A 12,631-nucleotide genomic window follows, 5' to 3' on the forward strand; every position below is an offset into this window, starting at 1 on the left:
TAAAGTTAAGATATTTCAAGCAGAGCAAGTGTTCCTTTGGGAAAAAAAGATTTATAAGAACTGGAGAGCAGCTCTGTGGATGTACATTCGTTTCAGCGAAAGACAATATTTTCCAGGAACTACAGGTCTCAAGGCTTATATTTGTATTTAAAACAAAGGAGAAAGTAGACTGATACCAGAACAGGAAATGACTCTTTGATTTGGTACTCCTGGGATATGAGGAATATTTTGAGACTCTCCTCCAAAAGGGATGAATTAAGTCTCAGTGAATGCAGCTGCCTTGCAGGTCTGTTGATTGTCATGGAGTCTTTCCACGTCCCCTGCTGCAGCTGGGGGGCTCCATTCTGCAAGTGAATCTCATCTGGCCTGCCTCTCTCCATAGCTGGGAGGCTCATGGGCAGTCTTGAAGCATGAGTGTCAGAATCTGTATTAATTTACTGCTGTGTCCACAAATGCCAGAGGAGAAAGCTTTTGTCGAGGGCAGCTTATCGTAATGTACAGCTTAGCGTGACACCTTGTTGAGCAGGATTGAACTCTAGATGTGCAGAAGCATCTCTGACCTGACACTTTGTTCTTTCTGTAAAACACAGTGAAAAATCTGTCTCTAAGATTGTGGCTGATCCTTTTCCCAGGCATTTATGAATGACTCCAATTGAACATAGTCCTTCGCTTATTTCTAGCCAAGCACTTTTTAAAAACTTTATGCTGCGGTGTCTTTTATCTGAGTTTGCTTTTAGCTGTACAACCCTTAAACACCAATCCTTATAAAAACCAAGAGCAGACTTTTTTTCTAGACAGAATGATGGTATTCAGACCTGTTTGAGTTAGTGGTGAAAGAAAAATATTTCCTCTGCAGAGATTTCTTACAAATCTGATGAAATTGATCTGTCTTGAAATTCGGATGTAAATTGCTGAGTCTGCTCTAATATGCAAGTTACCATTCTTCTGTTTCCCTGTTGATACTCCTTCTGGGAGTGTAGTGCTCCCTTTTTCATGCCTGCTTAATGTTGTCTGCAGCTGCACCTTCAGAAAAACTGTACAGTTACATAACAAGCAATATTGATATCAGTGAATTGAGCAATGTGTTTTTAAAAAGAGTATTTCCTGTCAAAGGCCTGGAGAAATTAAAAAATCTTCATTTGGTCTGATAACATGGTGGTTCAAGAAAGTCAGAAATCTGTTTTAAAATTGAAAGATTGAATTTCCTGTAATCCTTATTACTCAGGCAATTTCTCTGTCCTAAATGACATTTTGCCTGCTTTGCATTTCTTTTATTCAGTGATCTCTTTGCTGACAGATCAGGTAGGTTTCTGGAAATCTGAAATGGTATTGCATAGTTATGGTGGTAGTGCTTTGCTTCACTAAAGTTGAAGAATGCAAGTGTAAGATTTGGGAAGAGTAATGTCGTACAGTGCAATGTGTTTATTTAGGAATAATTTATTTTGAACACTTTCAAATGTTTGATTGGAACTTAAATAGTGGTGAGCACTATTTTAGGGACTGCAGTAAGGTAAGTTCATAAGTTTTTTGGAAAGCTGTAATTTACTAAAAGAAAGATGAAAATCATGCTTTTATTTAAAAAATGTTTAGTCTGCCAGTATCAGTGAAAATTACTTATCTGTACTTAGTCAGTGTCTGATTTCTGTAACATTTCTTTTGGGGAAGCCTAATCCTTTGCAGTAAACTCTGCTTCTGTCTCTTTTTTTTTGCTCTGAAGTGACTGTTACTCTTTGCTTTTCCAGCCTGCTATGATCTGCCAGGAATACTTGTAAAATGGAAATATGACTAATAAACTTTCTAGTGAAACTTACCAAAATTGTAAATAACTTTTTAGCAAAAGTATAATCATGGATGTGGGGGAAAGAGTGTTGAAGGGAGAGAAAGAAAGTGGGAGAAATACTGCTCTTATATATTGAGATGCTTGCAGTGTTAGGAAATACATGACATAAAGGAAGCATGAAATACAATGTTAAGGCACTGCTCAGGTTGAAGATGTATTAATTTTTAACACTGTTCATATTTCCCCTTCCATTACTTTTCCTGCTTGGTGTGAGAGATATGGGGTAATGATACTGTCTGAAATTTTGAAGCCACTCAGGGTTCTCTCTGCTCTGCTTTGCCAATAGAGAAACCTCAAACCCTTCTCAATGAACCTATATAATCTGGAAAATTTTGTTTCCTGTGGAGTAGATGCTATGACAACGAGGATGCAAGTAGAAGGACTTTGTAGTTTCAGAGGAGTTGTTCTTAAAAGCAGACCTATAAATTAAATAGTAATGTGTTTTTGAGGTTAGATTCCAGTCTCAAAAGTACCAGGGGCAATATTGTGTCTATAAAAAATGGGAATCATATTACTTATGTGAAAAAGAATAATACTGCAGGCTTGTTGAGAGAGGAGAAAATGGTGAAAGAAACTTCTTCCCTAGATAGGAACTGCTTAGTGATTGGAATCACTGAATTCTGGATATACACACATAGAAAAATGCTTCTGATCATGTGATGTTTATGCCACAAGGCACTTGCATCTAGAAAGGCCAAATTCAAGATTGACCCATTGTTAACACACCATTTATTTCAGATAGGAGAAAATACAGATACATGATTTAGGGAGAGGAGTTTAGCTTTAACTTAGGATTGTCAGGCTTTTGTACTCATTGATAATGAACACAGAAAGGGTTTGGGGCATGTATGAAATTGTTTAAACTGACAGATGAACAGACAGAAATTTGTGGATTACACTTAATGTACTGCATCTTAAGTAATTTGTGTATTGTCCTACTGTGTTGTATTTTCATTATTAACAATACATGTTTCATCTGGTAGAAATAATTTCTATTTCATTCTGGAAAATGGCATTTGATCTTGAGGCCTTAATTTTATTGTAAAGCTCGGTTATTCTTAAAATTTAGGGCCACCTGCTTCTTGTGACAATATTCTTCTTGCCAGACCACAAGAAGACAGAGCTGCCAAATGGAAGGGAGTAGTCATCTCCATTGCAAAGTCAATAGTCTCTAATGTTTCTAACTCTACAGCAGTAACTCTTTCACCTTCTAATAAATAAAAGTGCATTGGTGGGTGACTGAACAAGGTAGAATTACTTGTGGCAAGATCAAAGCAATATGGCTTTAAGGAAGTCTGAAGTTTATTTGACTTGAGTATGCTTCTCCTCTTTCGACTAATACTGAGAGAAGAAAAATCCTTCAGTTTACTTAAGAATGAAATATTCAGTGTGCTGCATAGCAAATTCTAAATATTTCCTTAATGCTTTACTTTGTGCTCCTCTGCACCCCAGCAGATGTAGGTATTTCTCATGGGGTGTTCATGTTAATACTAAGATAACATAGTGAAGAGAGATGAGCACTGTTCTCTGCATGATTGAATGGAGACATTTAAATTCTGCTTAGCTAGGGAGGTAAGACCAGGTGTCTCCATGATCAGAAGGAGCAGATTTTGCAGAACGTGTTGATGTGGATGAAGAGAACTGCAAAGTAGTGTCTTAATTGCTGAGACTCATGGAGGAGATCTGTAGGAAATTGTGTGGTCTCAATCTTAGAGTTGTGTACCCAAAAGTGAGCAAAGGAATGCATCCTGAAAGTAAGCAAGGGCAAACAATTATCAGCAAAAGAAAGAGAGTAGTTAAAGCAAGAGAACTCGCTGACTTTCCAGGTTAATCTGATTGCTTCTGTGATAGGCTTGGGGCAGGAAGTGCCTTTCTTTTCTGCCATGGTACAAGGTGAGTATCACTTGTTGAAGCCCCGTTCCTCTTGAACTCTGGACTGCTGGTTTATGTTCTGACTGCTCTTTTGAAGAGCTGCTGCCCTTAAAAAATGGGGAGAATGCCTGGCAGCAGTGTAGGAAATGTGATGGAAATTCTGCAGGAATTACTGAAGAGTAAGAAGTGTCCTGTGTCTTCTGCTGACCTGTCTGGCACTTCCTGCAGCCTCAGGTTTCTGCATTACTAGTTTTGTGTGTTTTTTTGTAAAAGAAGGAAATGGAGTGTTTCACTGCAGATTAAAGCCTCATTTATTGTTCATGATCAGGTTTTTAGCCAGTGTAAATTCTTGCTTTAATAAGAGGAGGATGAAGAAGGGAATATATGCAGATCTTCCATTAGATTTTGGTTTTCACACCAGTACCTGCTGCCTTTTACCTCTGCTTTTAAATTCTTTATTTCAGTCACCCAGGTAGAAAACTTTATTGTAGTCTTACTGTAGGTCTCACTACCTTATCATGAATTTAATTATAGTTTGTATTTTTAGGTAAGGCAAGTCCTGCATGATTTAGATAGTTGCAGCTGTATTGCCCACAGTGATGAATTATTTCTTCTGCTCTGAGTCACCTATCAAACCAGTGTGACAGGTTTTAATAACAATGTCCTGTTAATAGAAATTTTTGTAACAATGAATGATCCTTTTGGAACACTGACATGAGATTAATGGGCTGGTGTTGCACACTGAATGTGGTACATTTTATTGAACTGAACAGCACCAGTAATTGAAGTAGACTTGAGTTTCTCATTGTCCTTGGAAGTCGTTTGCTTTCAGGCAACACTGAGTTTTATAACTGCACAGGAGGAGTATTATGATAGGAGAGGCATTTAGGTGCTTTATGAAAAGTTGGACTGACTTAGTATCGAAAAGAACACTCACTATGTCTTGTTTTTCATTCCTTCCATTGCTCTGAGGTTTGCAGGGTTATTTACATAATGTATACGTACTTTGGGGGGCTTCAGTTTTAGTTTATATGTTTATAAACTCCAATAATAGTTAGTATAAAGAGGCACATATCAGCTACTGTGTGGCAGCAAAGATATGAATTTGTGAGGTGTCACTTCCTACGCAGTGGCTGATGTGCATATGTCCTTGCCTTTTTTCTTCAGAACATGGTAATAATTTTTTGGCAGAAGAGAATTGTTGCAGTGAAGCACAGAATCTTGTTTTCTGTTCAATTAAATATATTTTGCTAGTGGCACTTAATAAGTAGGGTTAACATTACTTGTACCAGCACTGGAAAAATACACATTTTTTTTTAAATTGAACTGATTTCATAATAAAAATCTGTATATTTGCTTGGAGATGTTAACATACAGTAAGAAATACTTAAGGTTGCTCAATGCTTTCTTTGACTTTGTCCTTGTTTTATTCACTTGTTTCATGTTTCTTATGTATCTGTTTGATGTAGATGTAACAGTGAGAGTCTGCACAAGATGCCAGAGCACTGGCTAAGCTGTGTGTTAGAAGAAATCAAATCTTGTGATCCTTCTTCCACACTGTGTGCAACCCGACGGAGTGCAGGAATTCCATTCTACATACAGGTACCAACTAATGTCACTGCCTCTGATTTAAATATATCCTCCAGAAAGGTCATTAAAAAAAAGGAAATTACATCTTTTTTTTTTTCCCCCACTTCAACCCCTTTTAATCAAACAATTGTTTGGGGTTTTTTATACAGACTTTTATTGCCTTCCTGCAACCAAGAAGATGTTTGTAATTGAGCCATGTTTGGCATCTCAGTCCTATTGACTGTTGAGATTTTTGGCTTGTGGTAGATTTCAATGGCATTTCTAAAGACTGTGTTTAGGCTTTGTGTTACAACTGTAGTAATTCTGGCAAATTCATAGATCAATTCACAGATTAAGTAAGGCTTTGTTAACTATGTGCTACTTCAGTGCAAAGTGGGAGTGTGGTAGAATATGAACAGACGTTCACAGAATTGTGAAATGGTGACCTATTAAATACTGCAGAGAACTGGGAAGGCCGCTCACCAGCAATAAAGCACAGGTAATAGTGTCACACTGACTGGTGTTGACTGGCAGTCTCAAGTGCAGTGAAGGAGTACATTACTGAAGACTTCTATCTGAGAATGTGGGGCCATGCTCCCACATTCTTCCCACTCCCTGTGTTACCTTCAGCTCCATTAATCCCAGCCTCTGACTTCTGCCAAGTTCAGGACTGATGGTGGGATGGCAGTGTTTTGTCTGCTGAAGTGTCACCTCTTGCTGAGTGCCTCACATTAGTATGCAGCACCTCATCTACATCCATCTGGGATCAGTCACTGCAGAGTTGATTTTGCAGATTACACTTCACCTATTTTCATTCCTTTGTTCCTTAAAGCAGCCATATTTGCTTTCCCCTAAATTAACCTCCATGATCTTGATTTTCAACCAGTTTTCTAAGACAGGAGTCCAAGAGTAACAATACGGTTTGTAACTTTCTCCACTCTCTGAAGTACAGTCTCAAGCACGTTCCAATGATGTGAGGGCCTGCTGGGAGCAAGCTCTCCCTGCCAGAATAATTCATCTCGCTTGTTTTCCACTCTGAGTTTGCCCTGAGAAAGTTGAGGCAGCCAGCTTCTGTCTGACCTCTTATGTCAGTCACAGCCTGCTCCTGGCTTTGCTAGATGTGTGTGCAAGGCAGCAGAGATCAGAAGTAGGGCACTGGTTTCAGACATTTTTCCTGTTCATTTTCAGCAGTTAAATATCTTTCTCACTTCTAAGACTAAGTTGACTGCAGAAGGAATTTAGTGATTTCATGTTTTCTGGTTTCCCCATTCACTCCGCACAGTTGGAATCTGATGGACATTATCTAGATTTAATCTTGACAGTGTAGAAAAAAAAGCAGCATGTTTGAATCAGTTTTTTAGTAAAATGTTAGGTTACTGTAAGGACTAGTGGACCCAGTGATATCCCACTGCATGTGCAGTCTGCAGTTGGCCTACTGACTCCAGAGGGTAAAGCTTGCACTGTGCCACAGCTCTGTGGATAAATAGGTCAGAGGCTTCTTTTTTGACAGCTCTGGAAGAGTACAAAGTTTGGTCAATTAACAGGAAAGTTTGAAATTAACATTGGGATTAGTCTGAAATAAACTATTTTCATATTGTAATTTTATAGTAAAGAGAGGTGGTAGTGTACTTTGGTAGTAGCTTTGAATGTGCCTGTAGACTCAGTAAAATGAATTGAACTGTCAATACCATGTGGCATTTAGATAAAAAACATACAAGCTGTAATGTGTATCCTAACAGCAGTAAAAGAAGGTTATTTTATTACTGCAGTGTGGTCTCTTTGCTATTTACATCCTGTGATGTGTCTTGTTAACCTAAAACACATCTATTTTAATGAGAATATGTAATTTTTGAGGTTATAACCATTCCATGACCTCTTTAAAATAGAAATGTTATTACTGAATAGTGCAAAGGTGCAGCTTTAGTTAGTGGGTGGGAAAACATGATTTTCAGCTTTAACATTATGAAATTTTAGTCTTCAGGTCATTCTCCTCTTTTGTACTTCATGAACACCTTTTTTTTCCCCACCAGCCCTCTGTTTCTCCTATCATTAAAGATACTGATAAACTGACAGAAACTCTTGGAGTTTCTGCCTAAACTCTGTAATTCATTTGGTTCTTACTGATGCTGAACAGACTCTAGCCCCCAAAGCACAAATAGATAATAATCTTTTATTGGTAATAAATGATTTATGATTATCCATTTGTCCTAGCTTGGAAAAATTCAACAAGAACTAATAGATAAAAAGAGACTGTTCTAAATTCAGTCCTGAATTTTAGAGAACTAATTTAGAGTATTTTCATCTCAGCTGGATGTCCTATCCACTGAAATACTGTTTGGAGAGGGATACATCTCTTTCCTTATTTAAAAAATGTGCTGCTTGTTTTATCCTGTGTTGCAAGCCAGAATTTATTATTTGGCCAGCCCTTGTCATCTCAAATAGGTGTTATTAACCCTAAAAAAATCCATACTAGGAAATGTAAGTATTTAGAGTACAGCAGATACTTTTGCTGTCCAAAATGCTATGATTTTTACACTGACAAGCTTTGAGCAAAGCTGAGTTGAAACTAAAACTTAACTGAAGCTGCAAATTTTTCTTAGTAATTTTGTATGGTCAGAAGCTAGGCTGTGCTATGGTAAATACAGGAATGAGAGAAGAACTGGTAGTACAGAAAAATGGCTAGAAACACCTGATTTTTTAAAATTCTTTTTTCTTCTTTCTGTAGGCTTTGTTGGCATCAGAACCAAAGAAGGGCAAAACAGATTTGCTGAAAATGGCAATGAAAGAATTGATATCTCTGGCTGCACCTTTGAATGAATCTTTAAGTGTAATTCCACAGGTAAAATTCAGCCTCTCATCAAAAGGCAAATGTCAAAAGTGTGTTCATGTTATTATGAACAGTTAAGGAAAGTGTGTGTTTTTAATGAGGATTTTCTGTTCTTACTATCTATAGCTAGATTTTAAAAGTTTTGCATATGTAGAGGTTACAAAGTTACTGTAAAACATATTAAAAATTGATTGGACATAATTCCAAAGGTTTTTTTATAGTACAGCAAATGAAGTCATATATGAGCAATTTACTGCCTAGAGTAAATTTCTAAACAGATAGATAAGTAACTTCCTTTCTGCAAGTTTGTAAATGAACAAGCAGGCTTTGCTTACATTTAAAGTAAATAAATGAGTTATTTGTGCATGAATCATAGTAAAACACTACATGAAAAGTGATTTTAGTCATACTTAAAACTTAATTACATACATTTGGAATACTAAAAAACTTACTTTAAAGATAAAGGTCATGTCTTTAAAATGTTATCGTTTACTCTCTGTCTGTTTGTAAGTGCAAGCCATAGTTTGTTCCCAATACACAGAAGGATGTCCTAATGACTCTGCCAGATTTTCTGCTGGTATAATTTTATTTAGCCTTGTCAAAGTCTGTGAAGCTACGTGTATTACCACCTTCCCTTACAGAGGGCAGAGAAATACCAGAAAATGCTCCACATGGTAGAATAAGCCTGGCTGTCAGTTTTAGCTTAATATTGCCCTCCTGCGAGCTGTAGTTTATTTTTTCTCACAGTATCTACAGTGTGTCAAGAATGTTGGAAAAGATGATTCTGAACTTCAAAAGTTATTTTTACAGCCATGATAAGCTAAGGATAAAAGAATGTTGGCCTTCACTTGCAATGCCTGGACTATAGTTATGAGAGGACTGTATTTTTAAACTGTAACTGCTATTAACAGTGTTAACTGCAGCACTGTTTTAATGCATTTTTAAGCAGCAGTATTTATTGTATTTAATATGGAAATAAAGTGCTGTAAATGTGTATATCGATTGTTTTTGCTTTGCACATTCACTGTTGTAATTACATAAATGAAATTTCAGATATTTACTAATTAATTTATATTTTTCATATATTTCTTCTCCCACCACAGGTTCATGCTTTAAATATCCTCCGGGCACTGTACAGGGACACACGTTTAGGTGAAAACATCATGCCTTATGTTGCAGATGGAATAAAAGCATCAGTTCTAGGGTTTATGTCACCTGTCTGGGCAGTAAGTTAATTCTTATTTTTGCTTGTCTAGTTTAACAGGAGTGGTCCTGTTCAGTGAAGCTTTGGTCATGTTTGTAAGTGGCACTACCACAATTTCTGGAATGTAATATTTTAAGGTACAGTAAAAAATAATGTAGACCTGCAAAAAAGTAATAATTTTGGTCTTGGTTTTTTGGTTTTGTTTAATTTTTCTTATTGTGAACTGCTGACATGCAAAAAAGGTAGAGACATAGATTACCTTATTCAAGTCTGTCTGGCTGTTAAATTTTGAGTCAGTGCACTTAGCTAGTAAGAAGTGCATTTGTGTTTGTTCTGACTGTTACTTTGCTCTTGAATTAAAGATCGCATGTGGCATGTTCAGGTACAGCACTTCATGATCTGCTGTGCATAAGGGTGAGTGCTTTGAGCCACTAAAAATCTGGATGTATTCCTTATAATAAAGATAGATATAATAAAGATAGGTTCTTTCCAAAGAACCTCAGCTTTCCAGTGGTACCGTCTTCATTGGAAGGATGCTCTGAATTAACAGTTTCCATGTGCTGACCTGTAGAATGCTTTTCACTCAGGTGTTATTCTTTTTGACTTTACATTAATGGTATTTTTAAAAAGATTGTACATTTCAAAGGGATGTTTAAAGCGTAGTTCTTATTTTTTCCACTAGGTACGAAATTCATCTACACTTCTTTTTAGCGCTCTGATTACAAGAATTTTTGGAGTTAAAAGAGGGAAAGATGAAAATTCCAAAAAAAATAGGTAAGCTTCACTTCATAGCAGTTAGAAGTTTGCAAAACATGACCTTAGCCAACAGCATTTTGAAAATCTTGGTTGCTTTATCGGATATATTTGAATCATGATGTTACAAGAACATCTAGCTGTGCTTAAACCATGCTGCCAAGAAGTGTGGGGCCAAAAATACCTGTTGTTAAACACAGAGTTGATTTATAGTCAGGTGCAATTTCACAGGAGTGGAGTGTTGCTGAGAGGTTTTGCTACCATTGGCTCTTCCAAAAGCCAGGGGCTCTCACGGTCACAAAACAGACCTATTGCTCTTGACAGCAAAGAGAAAGGGGGTAAAAGAGAAGAGAAACAGTGGTTACATGTGTGTTCACTTCCTTCTAGAGCAGGTCTGGAGTTAATTTCACCCCTGCTAATTTGATTTTCCCTTTTAGTCTTCCTGCTCTCGAACACAGTCCCATCTCTTTTCTCCAAGCTCTAAAAATTGCAGCTTGCAGAGCTATTTCTCTTCCAAGGGATCCTGGCCTTGGCTTCTGTAGTCCTGCTTCAAATCCCTTACTATTTCACTTTGTGTAAAAACAGTTCTCCTCTGACTCTTAAAACTCCTCAGTCCTGAGCATTCTGATTTCTTTGCACCCTCCAGTTGCTGCACAAGGACCCCTATGTTTTCTTTGGGCCTCTTCCTTTAGCTTTTTCACCAAGCGAAGCATATCCATGCCCTGTGCTCTGTAACCGAGGTTTCTGCTCTACGAGGGATGTGAAAATAACCCTGGATGTAGAATAAACTCATTAAAAAATATTCCTGGGTAAGCCTGTGGGGCCACAGAGTGGTCACGGTATGGATATTATGGTAACCATTTCAGAAGTTCCTAATGGATTTTCACGTCACAGGCAAGGCATGCAGTTTCTGAAAGAAGGCAATTGTTACAATTTACCTTCAGAAATTTCACCCTTTTTATAGTGGTTCCTTACTGTTGATGCATGTAACTAATAAATTTTTCATGCATATTTTGAAAAAACTAAATGTCTTGGGATGATACTGGTCTGCCAACTTCTAGATGCTACATAGATGTCATTTTAGTTGTGTGAAATAGTTGATTTCAGGTGTCACTTGAAAAACTTAGTTACTGTGCATGTATGAACATGAGGAAGAAATACAGGTGGGAAACTGGAGGGAGATTTCCCTTACAAAATAACTCTTTCCACAAAACAATTTGAAATGTCAGCTGTGGTACTGCATGAAATTATTCTTGTTTTGTCACATACCCAAGTCACATCTAAATTCACTCCTGTAGCCCTCCTGAAGCTCAAGCAGAGCAATAAAAAATGCTTTTTGTTTCTCACTTTCCTACTTTGGTTTTATAACAGCATTTAAAGTTACTTTTTTTTCTTTGATTTTTATACTGAGCTCTTACTGAAAGAAGTAGACACCCTGCTTTTTAAAACTTGTATCTTTGGGTAAAACTTGGCACTAACTTCTGCAGTGGGGAGGCAAAGTGACTTCTCAAGTGCATGCTGTGTGATGATCTGTGGAAGCTGAGATTTCTGTTTGTGAAGCTGCAGAAGGTAATGCATTTGAGTGTCTGTTGGAGATGGGTGATATCAGAACGAAGGAAAGGGATCTTTTATGTAGCTAAATTAAATTTATTAATGGCAATGTTAATTTTTATGTAACTGGCCCTTTTGACTTGCTTCTCTGAAACTTTTGCTTACAGTAATTTCTCTATAGTCATTTTAACCAAAATATGTTAAAGCTGAGCTGGCTTTCTTCATCTGTTCATTTAGCAGTTGTGCATTAAACATTGCATGTAATCACTTCTGCTGTTTTCCATGTGTGCTTGTCAGAACTGTGACGCTGAGATAAGGAAGACACTTCTTAAGACAGGTCTGTGAGATACAGGAGGTGTGAAAACAAATTTGATTTGATTTGTAGCTCCTGTCTCTGCAGGAGAGCCCCACAGGTGGGTGGCTATAAGGTGGGCTGTGTTTGGGAAGAGAGAGGTGTGTGTTTCTGTGTTTGGCACCACGAGGTGTCACCATTACTGCACAGCTCCCTGCAGCCTCATCCCTGGGTGCAGCTGTGCTTGGGCGCTTCTCTTCGGGGCCTTTAAACTCGGGGAGTTTAAAGTTTTCTAACAAAATTCATTGTATTCAAACCAAGTAATTTTTCCCCGCTTCCAAAGCACTGGCATTTTAGCGACTTGAATCTATAGAACCTTTTTGTGAAAGTCACCTTTTGTGAAAGGTTTAGGCTGCTTGTTCTGTTGCCTTGAGGATGCTCTGTTTACATTTAGAGACAGTCTGTCCAGAGACCAACTCTCCCATTAGGACCCTGCCTAGGTTTCCAGTTCACCTGATTGTAGATTAGGAGGTTAAATCTGTCACTTTTTTGTCAGCAGGGAGTTAGGTTATTACTGGGCTATTCTGGGCATCTCTCTAAAGAAGCATGGACTTTCTGACTGGTTTCTCAAACAGAGTTCCTATAATACTGATAGAATTGGGGTGGTTTGTGTAGACTTTCAGAAAGAAGCTTTGCTGGAACATGAAGTATTGATGCTTTTTA

The 12,631-nt window shown here is 37.6% G+C and overlaps 1 protein-coding gene across 5 annotated transcripts in view; it reads left to right on the top strand.

Annotated features, from left to right (window-relative positions):
* Positions 1-12,631, top strand: part of THADA (THADA armadillo repeat containing) — a 150,919-nt gene that overhangs the window by 23,262 nt on the left and 115,026 nt on the right. For all 5 annotated transcript variants that reach the window (XR_005626409.1, XM_039698016.1, XM_039698017.1 and 2 more), the window contains exons 22-25: positions 5,182-5,314; positions 8,007-8,120; positions 9,212-9,334; positions 9,995-10,086. Coding sequence is in view for 4 of the 5 variants with exons in the window: in XM_039698016.1 (XP_039553950.1) it covers positions 5,182-5,314; positions 8,007-8,120; positions 9,212-9,334; positions 9,995-10,086 (462 nt within the window). In the remaining variant the exon portion in view is untranslated. The remainder of the gene's footprint in view (positions 1-5,181; positions 5,315-8,006; positions 8,121-9,211; positions 9,335-9,994; positions 10,087-12,631) is intronic.

This window comes from Passer montanus, unplaced genomic scaffold (genome assembly GCF_014805655.1).
Source record: "Passer montanus isolate IOZ18808 unplaced genomic scaffold, ASM1480565v1 scaffold12, whole genome shotgun sequence".
Taxonomy (NCBI): domain Eukaryota; kingdom Metazoa; phylum Chordata; class Aves; order Passeriformes; family Passeridae; genus Passer; species Passer montanus.